Here is an 11,422-nt window from a genome sequence, read left to right on the forward strand (position 1 = left end):
GGCAAGTGTAACACCGACCCAAGAAACATTTTGTAGACTGGACCTCCATTACCAGCATTGGTAGCATGCTTCAGCTCCATTTCGAATCTTAGACTGGACCTCCATTACCGTCACTCCTCTGGCTAAAAACATCTGATAACAATTTCACCTCTCTTCCAACTTATGGAGAGACGTGTTGCAATTCAGTCATCACTCTTAGTGTAAAAGCATTGTTTGCTGCTTTTATGTTGGTTTACACAGGATACTTTTTCTGGTCTATGTTGAGAAAATTGTGGTGTAAACCATTATCAAAGACCAGCATAGTATTGAAAATAGGTTGTCTTTCTATGTTATGGATATTGTGATTTCCTTGCAATCATTGCGGGAAAAAAATGAAATTCTCTTGTGCTATGTTTGAACGATAAGGACAACCAGAGTAGCATTAGTAGAATAACAAGAATATCATTCAAGGATGTTAATTTTCTTTTCTAAACACCTCTAATTACCCTTTTCTGTTCAACCATGATCTCCATTGACAGGTTATCTTGCCCCTCTCCCCAAACTTAGTCTCTCTAATCCATCAACAAAATCCCTGGCCTATGCTCTCATGGGACGTCGTTTTCAGTTTTGCATTCTGCATCAGCCAATTCATCCTAGAAAATTTTGAGATATCAATCCACATGAGACTATGGATTGAAAACGGATTACGGTTTACAATACATGTCACCATTGAAACTGGGTCGTATTCCTCTTCAGGCTGATTTATTGTGGGCCCTGTTGTCGATGGAGCATAAATCTAAAATCATACTGATTGATAAATCTTTGTTATCCAATCAATCTCTTCTTTGTTGTCTATGATCTTTCTAAGATTATGTTTTCTACAAAAGTTTTGGTTTCAGTTGATTGTGGCCTTTTTTGGGTGTTTTCTTATTTTTATATTTTTAGAGATTCGTTTGTGTTTTTAATAGCTATTGGTTGAGCTAATCTAGTATGCTTCTCTCTCTCGTGGATCTTTAGCCAGACATGGGGCTGGCTTAATATGAGATAATATGACAAATATTAATATGATATAGTGATTTAGCTATATGGGATTGAATTCTGTTTTTGGGTTTTTTTTTTTTTTTTCCTTGTAAAGGATTGGAATTGTTTTTTTTTTTTTTTTTTTGGTTATGTTGAAATGCATAACATTTTTGGAGTTTGAATACTGTGTTCTTAATATCTTGCATTACTGTAATTGTTGTGGGCTTTGTTTGGTTTCTATAGATTATAATTGAATTGTGAAGAATATGATTTTTTTCTTTTTCTTTCTCAATTCTGATTTGTGGAAATGTTGCTAATGTGATCTTTGGCTTGTTTGTGTTGATGCCCATGTTTTGATGTTTGAAGAATGTCAGGTTTTTCTTCTTCTTCTTCTTCTTTTTTTTTTTTTTGGTGTTGTTGTTGTATCTTTGGCTTGTTTGTGTTGATAACCATGTTTTTACTTTTGAAAAATGTGTATGTTCACATAATCTTTAGCTTGTTTGTGTTGATTCCCACGTTTTGATTTTTGAAGAATGTGTGTCCGTGCATGTGTGTTTACATCTTTGGCTTGTTTATGTTCATGTCCATGTTTTGATTTTTGAAGAATGTGTGGTGTTGGATATGTTTGGCTGTTTGCAATGTTGTGTTATGCCATGTTCTGGTTTTTGAAGTGTTTGTTAAAGCTTGTATAGCATACCATTCAGGTTTTAAGGAGTTCTACATGTGGGGGCCATTGTTCAATCATCCAAACTGCTGATGGCTGCCTTTAGGGCCCACAAAAGAGCTTAAGATTCCTTGATTGTGGCCCTTCTATTTGTTGACCACCCACAGAAATGTTTGGAATTTAAAGCTTGCACAACATACATTTCAGGTTTTAAAGCTTGTACAGCACACCATTCAGGTTTGTACAGCATACCATTCCTTAATATTTGTACAACATACCATTCAGGTTTTAAAGCTTGTACAGCATACTCTGTATTGTTTGTTTAGAATCAATACTCATGTTAGCTATAGGACATTATCCTGAAAATTAGGCCACGTCAAAGTTCAAGTGGGCCACACCATAGGGAAGGATGAAGATTTCCTACTAGGCAGTTTCACCAACAGAGGCATCATTTCATCAAATCATAATTTCTAAATATATATAGGTTCTCAAGCCCTCATCCAGTATCAGTATCAGTCATGTAAGAGTACAGTAAAGCCTTGCATGTATAGATATTCAATGCACTGAATTCATTGGAGCTGAAGTCACTTGAGGAGCCAATTTACCTTTTTGGACAATTCTTTAAGAAGCCCTTGGAATGCTTGACGCTTGGTAATCAGTCTTTATTCAATGACATTCTTTATATTAACATGTAGTTAAACAGCATGATTTCTATGATGGGGATCAAAGCAGAATTATATTTGTAATTGTTGGGTGCCGGTAGCATATTATTTGCCTCAGAATGCAGGAGACATAGCATGAGAAGTACATTCGAGATCCCCAATTGTTAGCCTTCATAGATGCAGAGGTGTGAATGTTTGTAAGTTAGACCCAAAAAAAAAGAAGAAAGTTGAAGAGGATTGTATGATCTTGCAGCCAAGGATATGCAGTGTACTTAGGTTTTCAGTTAGTCCAAGTGGAGCTCATGGTACAAAGCTCCTGCCTCCCCGGCCATCAGTCTGTTAGACTTGACAATGAATGGACCATGCCCCAAAAATCTCCCAGAATGGAATAATCCAATTCATTAGCCAAACGAGCCCTACAAAATGTTGGTCAGGGTTCCTCAAAACACTACATTGCGCCGGGCAGAGTTATGGTCATTGACAAGTTTGCAGTGGTCCATGCATTGGATTTCTGTTGCAAGATTCAGATTCTTTCCTTGTATATATATTTTAAATCTTGGGGAGGGATTAGCCTGAAGAATCCATTGTTTTCTCTTTTCAGCTTGTTTTGTTTACTGAAATGGTCCTCTGCATTTTTAAAAGCAGGTGAAGGATCGGGTGTTATTGGAGAAAAAAAAAAGTGATTCTGCAACGTACTGGGAACTAGATCTGTTTGGTTCCCCATTTGCAGCAAATGGCATCAGCTAGTGTGGTGCCTGCGACTGGATTGAGAAACACAAGTGGAAATGCTTTCAGCATGGATTGGTTGCCTGAAGAAATGAATGATATGAAGATAAGGGATGACAACGTAGGTTTTAGTATAATCTTATTTATCTCTGCTTGCTTGATAGCATATTAGCCTTCTCTATGAAATGTGAATTTTTCTTCTAGGAAATGGAAACTGTTGTGGTCGATGGACATGGCACAGAGATGGGTCATATAATCATGACAACCATTGGGGGTAGAAATGGCCAACCAAAGCAGGTAATCACTAGGAGTTAAATCTTTTTAAGTCAATGAAGTGTTGGAGAATTGGGAAGTGTGTAGTGCAAATAGGATTTGCTTTTATTTCTATGAGTTGTTACATTATTATTTTAGGAATTTTCATGTTCACTAGCTTTAGTTTGTGGAAATATAGATTACCACATCTTTTTTTGGTGCTTGATGAGTGATAAATGTCATTACGTATGTTTCCATTTATTACCTTTTGTATCTGGTAGTGTTATTATCATGTGTTTGATGTTTTTATTAATTGCACATGGTTTATCTGATAAACCTTGTTCATTTTGATGGCAGACAATAAGCTACATGGCCAAGTGTGTTGTAGGGCATGGATCATTTGGAATTGTTTGTAAGCTTCTCCACTTTTAACCATGGATCAAACAACAATGCTATATTCATGTAATATACCCATCAATCTGTTATTTTCATTAATAGAGAATCTAGTCTTTGCAATTCATATTGATGCTCCCTCATTATGGTATCATGCTCCTGCAAAACTGTTTGAGTGAATTTTCTGATTGTGAACTGAGTGAAAACTGTCCATATCTTGATAAATTCTCTAGACTATTGATGCTATTTTATTTTTTATGCTGATTTTATTTCAATGAAAAACCTGTCACATGTCTCTGCTTTGATTTGCTTTAATGCTTTTAGGAACATTATAGAAATACATATCCCCAAGAAATTGTCACTTCGTATTAGTTGATGATTCCATGCACACTTTTATTTATTCTCATTTTTTTTTTTTTTCAAATGTTGATGGCAAAAATTTGGATTTTACGAAATACACCACAATGAACACATTCACAGGCAATGAATGCATTTTCGCATGAGTTACATTACTTCCCTTTGCATTTTCATCTATCAAGCACCTCCATGTAATTGGTAATCTATGTAACGTCTACACGTCCAAGCATTATTTGGTAAAATAAAACAGTGAGAAATGAATAAAGGGAAGGGCTGTTTACGTCTAAAGGATTTTTGCTTTACTGTAATTACATGTAATGACCTCCTGTATATGCCCTACCTGAAAATCTCACAGATATAAAATCATATGCATCAACCCTCTTTCGTTGGACATGGGAGTGTTCCTATTTTCTTTCTCAACTATCTATTTATCAGCCACCAAGTAGGGTTAGGATTCTCCAAAATATTATAATTAATCTACAAATTTCATGGATATTGAATGATTGAAATTCCAACAACAAGCTCCATGGGGCATTTTTAGGAAAAAAAAAAAAAAACCAAGCCACTAGAGGGGGCAGCAAGGACAAAAATTCCAAAAGAAAACAAAGCTCCATGGGGGGCCTTCTTGGAGAGAAAAAAAAACCCCCAAAGCATCATGCTACAAATGTTCTGGTTCATGAAATTGATATCAATCATATACCCTTCAAAAAGAAAAGAAAAACATATGTCAATTTTACTTCTTCCATCCTTTCTTTCCTTTTCATTCATATCTTTTCTCTCTCTGAAAACATATTTGAAGCTAGCTTGGTTGTCAGGGATGTAAACCTACTTCCTTTGCTTCTTGAAATGTTCAAATTATTTCTTCAACAATGAGATTTTTCTTTAGTTTTTCATTCTCTTGAAGCAAATGAACTTGTGATTTATTTGCAAAAGCAAAAGTGCAAAGCTGGGTTAAACGTGTTTGCTGAGATGTTTGTTTCATGCACTTTAACTTGCTTGTAATGTTATTTTTTGCAGAGCATCCTGGGCTGTACAGGATAGCAGTGCAGGACCCAAATATTCAGAGACCACTACCACAGATGTGGCAGGGCAGGGGCAAGCTGCCACTGATGAGTTCATGTTTGAGCGTTTCCGCAAACGAGAACGCCTTCGTGTCATGCATAGATAACACATGCCAGCCTGTGATCTGGTCTCCAACCACCACTAAAATGGCACCACATGAGGTTTTTAGCTTCCTATCACCAGTTCCATGTAAATATTTCAGTGAAAATCGTGCTGCTACTGTCGAGTATTCTTTTCTAGTAAAAAACTGACTCATTTCAAGTTTGAATTGTTGTTGAATAGCCTTGCAATTCTTTTTGTTGATGCCTTACGAAATAATACCACTGGTTCTCTTTAGGGGTGTTAGTTTGTTTTCTTCTATTGTATTTCTAGGTATGATCCATTACTGGCGGAAAAAAAATACCGTTCCTAAAGTAAAATGTGGGCTGATGAATGAAAATTTAAAAATTGCGACGGTTTTCAACCGTCCCTATTTTTTTGCACCGTTCTTAATTTTTTGCGACGCCCTATTTAGCCATGGTTGAGTCACACAGTCCAATCATGCATCAATCCTGCACATATTGTGCACTCATGTGAGATAACTTCGCCTATTAGAGAGTCCCATGAACAACCTGTCCAATGGCATATGCAATGATCAAACCACTTCTCATCACAAGCATACAGATGATGCGTATGGGCATGTATCATGAGACTGCCATCACATTCCCACAATTGGTATCGATAATCGACATCGATAATCGGCATCGATAATTAGCCTATTAGTAAGGCGAGGTCCATAGATGGACTCCAAGATTAGAACAATCCTACTAACGACCGATAGGGGCCCAACATTAAAGGTTACCCCAATATGAATAGATGGGTCATGCACATATCAATGGGGCCCAATAATTAGGGTTAACCCATTTAGAGAAGGATGACAATGGGCCTAATAAGGGCTTAAGGGAAGGTCATAATGTGGACATTTAACCACTATTGCCTATCAATGTAGACATTTAATCAACATTGCTTCCAAGGAGTGGTCCACATAGAACCTAACATATAGTGGGCCCATGGCTTCACATAAGGGTCCAACATCCATCACGATGTGCCTCACTCAAAGGTCACAAATACATCGCAATGGGCCTCGCCAAATGGGCCATATATACATCATTCTGGGCCTCACACATGGGTCACATACACATCACATTGGGCCTCAAATGTGGGCCACAATTACATCACAATGGGCCTCCTCACATGGACCTCAAAACACATCATAGTGGGCCTCAAACATGGGCCTTAAAACATGCCACAATGGACCTCATATCTGGGCCTCAAATACATCATAAAGGGCCTCTTATATGGGCCCAACATGCATCACATCAAGGTGGGGCCCACACATCAATTAGAGGTCACTTTAGAGTATTTCCAAAAATAAATCCCATCGAAAGATCATCTGGACCATATCACAAATAACAGTGGAGATAATGATTTTCACCGTTTAAATTCACGGGGCCCACCATTTTATTTTCCGTCCAACCTGATCATAAGGTCACAAAGACCTGGATTAAAAGGAAAAATAAAATTCATATTGATCCAAACTTCTGTGACCCTAAAAAGGGTTTCAATGGTGGACGTTCACTCTACACTGTTTTCTGCGGCGTGGTCCACCTAATCATCAGATCTACTTCATTTTTCTGTCCCAAGCCTTAAGATGAGCTTGCCCAATGGATGGACAGTTTGGATGGAACACATCCATCAGAGGGACCCACAGAACTTGCTGCCGTCAATCCAACAGCTATTCAGCTGGTGGATGGATGGTCTGGATGTTGCACATACATCAGAGGGTCTCACATGGTGGGACGGTGTGAATAAAACATTTGCATCAAGGTGGGTCCCACAGAATTTACTGACGTGAATACATCAACAATATAGCTGGTGTGAGATGTACACCAGCCAGTCTGCTTCCACTCCACGATGGGTGGGTCCCACGTAGGGCCCACCATAATATATAATATATTATATTATATAATAATAATTTATTTATTATATTATATAATAATAATTTATTTATTGATATATATATATATATATATATATATATATATTAGGAGGACAACAACGTCCAGGCCCTGGACGACCTGAATATTGCATCATGGTGGGGTCCGCGACCACGTCCGGATGGACGGACGGCGTGGATGAGACTCATACATCAGGTGGCCCTACACGACATCGTCTAACAATGGTCGGTGCTAATGAACAACATGGGTAAAACGCATATATCATGTGTGGGCCCCACAGACCATGCTGATGTCAATACATCAGCTATATGGCTGATGTGAGGTACGTCAGCCAATCAGCTTCCTCATCAGGTGGGTCCCACGTAGGGCCCACCATATATATATATATATATTTGTTTCTTGCAGCTCCAGCGTCCAGTCCCTGGACGCTGGACGGACGGCCTGGTTATAACACATGCATCACGGTGGCCCCACGTCCACTGGGCCACACGTTTGGATCAAGCTGATTCTTATGTTTCCCTTCATTTGGGGCTTACAAAAAGGCAGTAGCAAGGTGGCCTCATGATCGGACGGTTAGGATCATCTTGCATCGTGGTGGGCCACAAGGCATCACAAAGAGAGAGAGAGAGAGAGAGAGAGAGAGAGAGAGAGAGAGAGAGAGAGAGAGATGTGAAGGGGAGGGACCCTTATACAATGCATACATCAAGTGGGTCCCACAACAAGTGGGGCCTTATAACAAAAATAAACGGTGGATCAACCACCGATCGGCCTTCTTCTTTAGCTCCTTAAACTCCTAGGCTTCTTGGCTTCGATCTTGATGGAGGATGATGAAGATTGGACGACTAAGATGGGAGATTGGGGTAGGGAAAAAGCCACACTTGAGTTTGGCTTGGGAAGCTTGAATGTTGGATGCTCTCCTTGGGAGCTTGAGAGTGAAGAGAGAAATGAGAGAGAGAGAGAGAGAGAGAAGTGATGGGATGAAAGGAGATGGAGTGATGGGTGATGAGTGATGTAAGGAGAGAGGGATGGGTGTGAGTGACATGAGAGTTAACTTAGGGAAAGAGGGGATAGGTTGCTTGTACTTGTGATAAGGTGTGTACTTGACTTGATTGATTGATTGATTGATGGGATAGGTTGTAGAAATTCTCTCGTAATTTGTACGCGCGGCATTTTTCTCGAAATGAATGCGGGCCTACATCTTTTGGCCTGGGTATCGCATTGGCGCGCTAGACGCGGCGTTAGAACCGCGGTGATCGCGCGGTCGCTAGGATATAAGTTTCGAGTCGAGCTGATATAGAACTTCGGGATGCGATTTAGGGTCACGCGCAAATGCCAATTACAGGTCGCGGGTCACCGAAATTTGACCCGAAGGACCGCGGAAGCCTACGGAACGGTACAGACTATGATACGGGCCTTACAATTGCAGTAATCGATGTCATTGAGCCTGATTCATACATGTTACCGACTCATGTACCAACAATAGTGGGCAAAGCTCCAATTTTCCCTCCTGGTGAAGGAGTGCCTTCGAACAAAGATATCATTTTCTCCTTCAAAAAGGCTCTTGCTGAAGACATTGCTTTGTCTGAGTTGCCTTCCCTCTCGAACAGTTTCCAAAACCACAAGGCAGAACTCCAAATCATCCTACAAATGGGATCATCTGGATCTTTGACGGTTAAGATGGTCGATAAGCTCGAACGATTGATCGAATCATATCGTATTTTTTCTTAGTAAGATCCCAACTTGGTAAACAAATTATCGATTCTTTAGGAATTCTTGGGATTTTTCAAAGCACAAAACTATGCACATACTATTATCAACTGAATTGAAACAGAACATTCAATAGATGAGTCTCAAATGGCTTTTGCTAAGGATATCATCAAAGATCTTGCGACCGAAACCGCTGAATTGAAGACCTCTAGGGCCAAGTTGGAGGACATGAAGGTCATAATTAGAGCTCTAGAAGCTTAACTAACAACTCTGAAGATGAACTATGTAGAGAAACATGCATAGCACAACCACCAAAAGGAAACAGTCGAGAGATTGGCAACGTCTGTCAAGATTCAAGCAGCCACTATCGGTCGACTTCGTCGATTTGTTGTAGAAAAGGAGGCTACTTTACTCGCAGCGAAAGGACAATTGGAGATGATAGCTATATCGATGCGGCGCTTTTCTTTTGTTGAATTGTAATTTTCTACCGGAAATCATTTATCAATACAATCGGTCATCTTCATTTTATTTTCTCATGCATAAGCTTCTTTTTTGTTCCCTCGTAACTAACTGCTGACTAGGCCCTCAAAACTTAAGACATTGTGGGCTTATTTCAAATTAGTAGCCTTAATAACTGCACGTCCCTAGTTACTCGGAACACGAGGCATTTTTTCCTGCTACAAATGCTTTCAATGTGGGCACCTGAATCACCTATTTAAACCACTTCAAGCTCCATTTGGATTCATACCGACTCCATCCCTAAATTGTGTACCTCTGCCTTGCTTCCATGTCTTCCAACTCTTCCTTTTTCCTTATTAGTGCTGAGAGCTACTTGAAGGAGATCTTCGACTAGGATTTGACAGACTTCTATCAATCTTCGCTATTCTTTGATGTGAATTACTTTGTCAAGGATGCTTTGACAACAACCAAATCAGAGGTTGCTTTGGGAGATCTTCTTCACAAGCTAAAGCATTTATACTCCCTCAGGCATTATTACTTCAAACTCACTTTTGAATATGAATAGCTTGCTGGATATCTTCGACAATAAGCTCTGGCTAAAGAGGATTCTTCATGGATAAGTGAAGCTCATGAGCTAGCTTGGAACGAGCGATTGTGCTGGGTCCAGACACACCAGTTCAACCAAATCATGCTTCGTACATTACAAGCATATCGTACTGGACTGATGGAGGAACTCAAGGAACAAGAGCATTCCTTCTTCTTTAAGGATCTGCTCGTCCCCGAAGAACTCCGCTTTTTGAATGAACATATTTCTATTTACCAGATGCGGTCAAAGATAAGTCTTGGCAGAAAAAGAGAAGCCGAGAACTGAGTTTATTCTAACAACATATGTGTCGACTAGCTTCTTCATCTTCTTCTGATCATCATCGAAAAGGGAGCTAATTGAAAACCTAAACAACAACAAAATGAGGTCGAGATGTACGCTCTCCTTGAAGAATTTGAAGAGATGAAGATTAAAATAACCTGAGCCATTTAGTCACTTTGTATTTTTTTCCTTTCTTCTTCTTTAATGCAGTCGATGACTAGTAGTGCCTTTAAATAAATTGTTCTTCTATCAATTTTCCATATGCATTAAAATCAACTTTCCATGAGTTATTATGACAAAGCATGAGATGCTTTTCTCGGACACCAAACCTTCCTTTCACTATCAGCCAAGGTTTAAGATGTTTAAAACAAATAACTGGTCCAATCGGCATACCATTGTAGCACAGGGCCTATCTAATGGTTACCCTTACCTGACTTTCCATGACTTATTCATGTATGCACCACCATATGCTAACTTGGTAGCAGTAAATAAGTAACGCTTCCTGAGAAGTCTTATTTATTCGATTTCATATTTCATTTTCTCAGGAAATGGAATGACAACCTAGCTGTCCGTTTCAGGTTCCCAACAGTCGAACCCTATCTAATGCATGCATGTATTACCTCTCACAACGCTTATAAAAAGTGCTTCCTACTTGAATTTGCAACATATCATGAACAAGACCTCGACAACAAGTCCTACAGCCATGGCCTCCTCCCTCTTCTTCTCACAGTCCTTAATAATCTTGAAGGAAATCCTTGAGTGAGGAATTGATTCCTTCTTCCGTTCCTCATCCCTCAATGATACTAATCCCTTCATAAGGGATGCCACTAAAGAAGCCAATACTAATGAACCTTTACGAGAGGTTCTCAAAGTTTTTTAGGATTTATAGTGACTTGGAGAGACGTACTTCAAGGCCGATTTCGAACTCGAATGATGCGTTGTTCTTCTAAGAGAAGATTCGCCATCCATGCTGAGTCTGAAACTCTTTTGGCCTGCTATGATGCGGCTTGGAAGAACCGACTATATTGGACTCTCCAACATCACTTTGACCAAGAGAAGTTGCAATTACTGGAGAATTTACTTGGTAACCTCTTTACTTACCTGTTAGAGATCCAACGGCTCTATTTAGAGTGTGATCGGACGGAATCCCAAGACGTCCTAAATTTCATGGAGTCGCAGATAGAGCTCTATCGGACTCGTGAAGAATCTAGTAGGTTCAAAGAGCTAAAGGCCAATCAAGAGCTCATAGTTGTCAACTAGGGCCTCGATGTAGTCATCT

General features: G+C 39.5%; 1 protein-coding gene across 1 annotated transcript; it reads left to right on the top strand.

Moving 5' to 3' along the window:
* The first annotated feature begins 3,027 nt into the window (after positions 1 to 3,027).
* On the top strand, positions 3,028 to 5,359 carry LOC131227182 (shaggy-related protein kinase NtK-1-like). Its single transcript, XM_058222925.1, has 3 exons — positions 3,028 to 3,172; positions 3,256 to 3,348; positions 5,071 to 5,359. Exons 1-3 carry the CDS (start codon positions 3,059 to 3,061, stop codon positions 5,092 to 5,094), a joined length of 231 nt encoding a protein of 76 aa, XP_058078908.1. The 5' UTR covers positions 3,028 to 3,058; the 3' UTR covers positions 5,095 to 5,359.
* The last annotated feature ends 6,063 nt before the right edge of the window (positions 5,360 to 11,422 follow it).

The sequence above is a fragment of the Magnolia sinica genome, chromosome 15 (assembly GCF_029962835.1).
Source record: "Magnolia sinica isolate HGM2019 chromosome 15, MsV1, whole genome shotgun sequence".
Classification (NCBI taxonomy): domain Eukaryota; kingdom Viridiplantae; phylum Streptophyta; class Magnoliopsida; order Magnoliales; family Magnoliaceae; genus Magnolia; species Magnolia sinica.